Here is a 6,000-nt window from a genome sequence, read left to right as displayed (position 1 = left end):
TACCTTGAGAAGGAAAGTTATCAATCCAACTCCAAACTTCATCCACTGAATTCCAAATCTGAATGGACATCCAAGCCAAGTCACTATCTTGCACCGAATTTGGTAGATCGTGTCACAACGAATGAACAAATGATTATGAGTTTCTTCAGATACGTCTCAAAAACTGTGTTTTTGTCGATAAAAAAACCACTTATATCTTCAAGAGTTCGAATAGTAGGAACGTACTCGTGAACATCATGGTGCAATATACGAATGATCAAATCAAAATCGATCTCCCAAATTAAATACTGGAAAAGAAAAAAACAATTGAAGCCCATTAAGGTTTCATGAGCAATCAATATGGGCTTGCATCGAGCAATGGGTTTCTACATTGACGACTTTATGACAAATATTTTGAAATCACAATCACATCACATATCACAATTCCCATTTACAAAGAAACGTTTAGGCGCCAAATCACCCAAAATTTCAAAGCTTTTCAATTAAAAAATCAAATAAAATAAATAAATATCAACCCTCGTTATACCTAATTTTCTCAAAAATCATTTTTCTCGTTTTACACCAGTCTTTACAAATTACTCCGATAAGGTAACGATTAAACTCATTAATCATATTACTATTACTTTACTAATTTCAGTTTTCTACTTCCACATCGTGATTCAATTTGTTTTCTATAATTTTATATTTTGTTGTTATATTGTCAGATCTTCGTCTTAGGGTTTTTATTTTATTTTTTAATATATGATCAATTAAGCTGTAACCAAGTCACTAAAAAGACAGATGTGCTCACTATTTCATTAAGTGATTAATATCGAAATTTCGTTTTAATTTTAAAAATATACGTATTATTTAGGGTGATAAAAAAATGGCGGGAAAAGGTGGAAAAGGATTATTGGCGGGAAAAACACCAGCATCTGCAGCAGCAGGAGATCGTAAGGATAAGGATAAAGATAAGAAGAGGCCTACTTCTAGGTCTTCAAGAGCTGGTCTTCAGGTATGGTCAAAACCCTAGATATTTTTTTATATTATTAATTGTATTAATGAATTTTGATAGATGTATGTTTTATGTATTTTAGATCTTTGTTTGAACTGATATTTATATTAGTTATTGTTTGTGTAGATTCTATGAATTGGTGAATAGTTGAGAAATAGAAATGTTTGATGTGTTGTAGTCTCTTAGAATATTGAATTTGTGGAGTCTAAAATAAAGATTACAAATTGACTGAATGCTTAAGTGTCTAGTTTTTAATATTTTTGATTGTTTTTATCAAGTTTAGTTTTAATTAAATTGGTTTTATGTATAATATATGATGTATACCGCTATTTGTTTATTGTTAAATAGGACTTTAGGCTGTAGGCTCTGTTCGGCGAAGACTGACTGAGCCACAAAAATGTTCTTTTTACTAGTATTTTCTTATTTCTTATACTAATGAGTAACGAGTCATAGAAATTAAGTGAACTATGACCCGTTTTGACATGTTACCAAACTCGACCCAACCTGAACCATTTGGACCTGTATAAAAATCTGACCAGTTTAACTTATGACTCATGGCTCATTTCAACTCAAAAACGTTTTGGCCCATTACCCAAACCAACCCAACTTGACCCGTTTGCCAGGTATACTCTGAAGGTAATCAAGCTCTTATTGATCGAATTTTATCGTATGTGTTTAATTACCCTTCTGATTTTGTTATTTAATTCAGTGAAGTGAAGGTGGATTTAATTTTTGTACATTTTTTTTTTCATAAGTTATACGTGTACAATAATAAACAGAAGTTATATTTTTTACTAATGGTATTGTAATTTGGAAATTTAGTTTCCAGTAGGAAGAATCCATCGTCATCTAAAAACAAGAACATCTGCACATGGGCGAGTTGGAGCAACAGCTGCTGTTTACTCTGCTGCAATTCTCGAGTACTTAACTGCAGAAGTTCTCGAGTTGGCTGGAAACGCAAGCAAAGATTTGAAAGTGAAGAGGATAACTCCAAGACATTTGCAGTTGGCTATTCGAGGAGATGAAGAACTCGATACGCTTATCAAAGGTACCATTGCTGGAGGTGGTGTTATTCCTCACATTCACAAGTCCCTCATTAACAAAACCACCAAGGAATGAGTGTTTTCAAGTGATTTAAATCATATGTTTGACTATTTGACTTGTTCTTATTTGGATTTGTAGCTTTTGGGATTGTGGCAAAGATTTAGTTTGGTTCTGTTTCAATTAATAGGTTGTAGGAGTGATGTACATGTCTTATAATCCCATTTCGTGCTTTTGAATTTGTCAACTAGGCTTGGTTGTAATTTGTTGCTAAACATATTATTGTGAACTTGCGTGTTCTTGACTGCGCACGAGTTGTGAGTCATGTTGGTATGACCGTATGTCCATATTAATATGAATAGGATTCTTCACATTCAGTACGAGTTGCTGCAGTGGGATATATAGTTTTAAAGACATTAACAACTTGAAAAAGTGGATGATGTTGATTCATCTGTATCATGTGGTATGTTACTCTTATGATGTATAAACTTTTTTAGATCTTTAACTACATGAAGTAAAAACTTTGTTTTTCTTTATTTCATGTTAAACATTACACATTCAAGAATCTGTAGAGCATAGGCTATAGGTGATGGAGTCTTGACATAGTTTATTTCTAGATTTAGGCAATTAATCTTGATTTACATATATATAAATTAAAAGTCAATCATTTTAATTGAATACTATGTAGGAGAGTAGTGTTATTAAAGGATCCAAAGTTCATAATGGTGACATTTTTATTGTTTGCTATTAAGACCACTTGTAGTGGTTGGGGTCGTGGGTTGGGGGCGTGAGTTGCTTTTTGATGACTATGACATGTGAGTTGTTTTTGTGGAGTAGTGGTTGTGTGAGTTTTTGGTGTGGGTTGGAAGTATTGTGATGACGTGTTAAAATATAATTGGATTAAGTATTAAAAAGGGGTATAAAATAATATTTTAAATTAATAAAAATTAATAAAATTGCAAGCCACACCGTTGGATTCCTAGGAACGCTCCATTTTCTTGGTTGTGTCACGCCTTGATACGGCTACAAGGGGGCGGCGCCGGGTGCCATGTCACCCCCCCACGCCGTTGCACAACACCGATACAACAAGTCTAAGGCTCTTGAGAGCACCATTCCTAATTTTTCACTTTACATGTCAAGTTTATAATTCTTAGATGTTTTATATTAGAGATTTAGAGGTGTTGACTTTGACTTATGTACCTATGGGGTACTCCATATCTAGCCTGTACGACGCGCCCATTTTTCCACCTCTGCTTTTATGTTGGTGCTAATTAGTGAGATTACATATTGGACAATATAGCCTTTTCTACCCATTCAACACAAACAATTGTGTTCAGGTCAATATGGTCTTTTGTAGCCATTCAACCCGCCCAATTGGACACCATTACTAAATATTACTACTGATAATGAATTGGTAACAGGAAAAGTGCAGCTCTAATTAAAAAACTTAATGCACTCAAATCAGTTCAAGAACTCAAAGAGAGGCAGGAATATTACAGCTATTATATTACTCTGTATAATTATATTGAAGTATGAAAGAACGTATGACGGGCCCATGTGTACTCCACTCAGGGTGCACCACTGCAAGTTGAGATTTCAATTCCACCTTCTAATATGAACTTTATTAAGAGTGTATTTAGCATCATGTATGTTTTAAATCAGTGTGCTAGTTACATTTTTGAGCCGACAATACAAGTTCATGATACTCTATCCACTATTTTTTAATGATAGTTAACAATTCATATCAACTTTGACTTGGAAATGAAGGAATTAAGTGTCGAATTCATGATTAGTTTACTAGTGTTATTCTGAAGCCTAAGTGCTGCAACTGTTGAAATCTATAAGCCTGCCAATTAGACCTTATTCCAATTTTCAGATTTTTATGATTCGAGTTGTGAGATGATAATTTGGTCATGTATTTATGTGCTTAATCAATCCAGATACAGGGGCAGTCGCGCTCCCACTGAATTTGCAATTTTCAGTGTAAAAATTTTAGGTTTTCCGAATTTGCCCCCATTGAATTTTTTTTTTTTTTTTGCCTCAAAGTCTCCATATTTTGCTCCAAAACCTTTAAAATTTTACCCCAAAACCTCTAAATTTTGCCAAAGACCTTCATATTTTACTAAAAAACCTATTTTGCCAAAAAAACCTCCGTATTTTACCCCAAAAAGTTGCTACGCTTTTTTAAAAATTTCGCCTCGTGTGAAAAAAAATTTGTGTTTTCGGCAGTGCACCAAGTAATGTAGCGAAATTATATGCGATAGATTAAAAGACATCCATTGATTCTTAATAAGGATTTTCAGGTAAATTAAGCTTATTAACCCTTATATACTAAAACTCATGCCTAATTATGTAGTTTTAGTTCATTTAGAATTTTAGTTTTGAGTTTACATTCACACTACAATCGGTCCCTCAAATTCGCCTCAATTTACACAACAGCCTCTCAAATTTACACTTTCTACTAAAACTCATGCCTAATTATGTAGTTTTAGTTCATTTAGAATTTTAGTTTTGAGTTTACATTCACACTACAATCGGTCCCTCAAATTCGCCTCAATTTACACAACAGCCTCTCAAATTTACACTTTCTCAAGGGTAGAAAGTGTAAACATATAATTTTTTTAAAATAAAAGAAACTAATTCCCCCCAAATTTATAACGGGCTCTATTTTTTCGGTCGGTGCGAGTTAAATTTTTCCGATACCACCGTTCAACTCGAAAAAGTCTCACGAACCCAACGTGACTAACTATACGCGAGACAGACACTTTTTAAAAAACGCTTAACACAACGACAACCCGTATCTTTCTGTTCGCAGCAAGTTAAATTTTTCCGACAACACCGTTACACTCGAAAATTTTTTATGAACAAAACGAAACTAACTACGTTCGAAACGGACACTTTTAAAAAACGCTTAAGACAACGGCATCTAAAACGGCGTTTAAGACATGCGCCGTTTTCCCTCTGTAAATACAGAACGCTACGTTAAATATGAATACACAAGCCGAAAGCCCCCGTAGCATCGCGCGGGCCGAATCCGGACTAGTTATTAATTATGGGTGATGATCTGTACACCACCAAGTTTTAGTCATACACCACCAAACATGCTTTACAGTGTTGTACTGTATAATATTATAATGCATGTTTGGTGGTGTACGACTAAAACTTGGTGGTGTACGGATCACTTCCCATTAATTATTAATGTGTATTAAGTCATAGTCATATAGTATGTCAAACATATATGTACATTACTAACTTCGATGATATTTGCACTATAAGTGACAATGATTATATGATATTTAGAAGACTGTATAATTTGGTAACTTTTGCAAACTTTTTATTTACTTTTTTAATCTTTAATTTGTCATCATCGTGCGGGTAATATTGGGATTCTTGAAATCTGGTGACAGCTATGTTAAACTGGATATGAATTTTGAATTCTTAACGTAACAACAAAATACGAGGTTGTTGAGACATGTCTATCATGTGATTTGTTAGTCTCATATTCTCCAACGTTCTAGAGTTTTGCAACACGTAGTATATAGGATATACATTTGGCAATATAAGAACCGTACTCTTAATTTCATGGGCATCGTTCAATAAATAAATGTGGTGTTACTTGCCTTTATGCACTTTTTAAATGAGTATGACGTGTTTCTTTGTTGAGTGGAGTATTGGTGGTGTTACTTTTGAGTGTTAGGAGTATTGTGATGATGTGTTAAAATATAATTAGGTTAAGTATTAAATGGGGATATAAATAATATTTTTAAATCAATAAAAAATTAAAAAAAACCAAGTGACACCGCCACTTTTGGTGTTTCTTTCTAAGAAACGCCAAAGTGACACCACAAAGTGATGCCTTGTTACAGCAAAAAAATGGCGTTACTTTGGTCCATGTCAGCAAGTGACGGGGTCACTTGGACCCGTTACAAATGGTCTAATAATAAGTTCAATAATACTTATAAAAT

General features: G+C 33.7%; 1 protein-coding gene across 1 annotated transcript; it reads left to right on the top strand.

Moving 5' to 3' along the window:
• The first annotated feature begins 515 nt into the window (after window positions 1-515).
• LOC139873314 (histone H2A variant 1-like) lies at window positions 516-2,227 on the top strand. The gene is made up of 3 exons (XM_071861245.1): window positions 516-588; window positions 854-994; window positions 1,817-2,227. Exons 2-3 carry the CDS (start codon window positions 866-868, stop codon window positions 2,111-2,113), a joined length of 426 nt encoding a protein of 141 aa, XP_071717346.1. The 5' UTR covers window positions 516-588; window positions 854-865; the 3' UTR covers window positions 2,114-2,227.
• Window positions 2,228-6,000: the final 3,773 nt, after the last annotated feature.

Source organism: Rutidosis leptorrhynchoides, chromosome 10 (assembly GCF_046630445.1).
Source record: "Rutidosis leptorrhynchoides isolate AG116_Rl617_1_P2 chromosome 10, CSIRO_AGI_Rlap_v1, whole genome shotgun sequence".
Lineage (NCBI taxonomy): Eukaryota > Viridiplantae > Streptophyta > Magnoliopsida > Asterales > Asteraceae > Rutidosis > Rutidosis leptorrhynchoides.
Note: the sequence above shows the minus strand (reverse complement) of the source record. Positions and strands in the feature narration are given on the sequence as shown.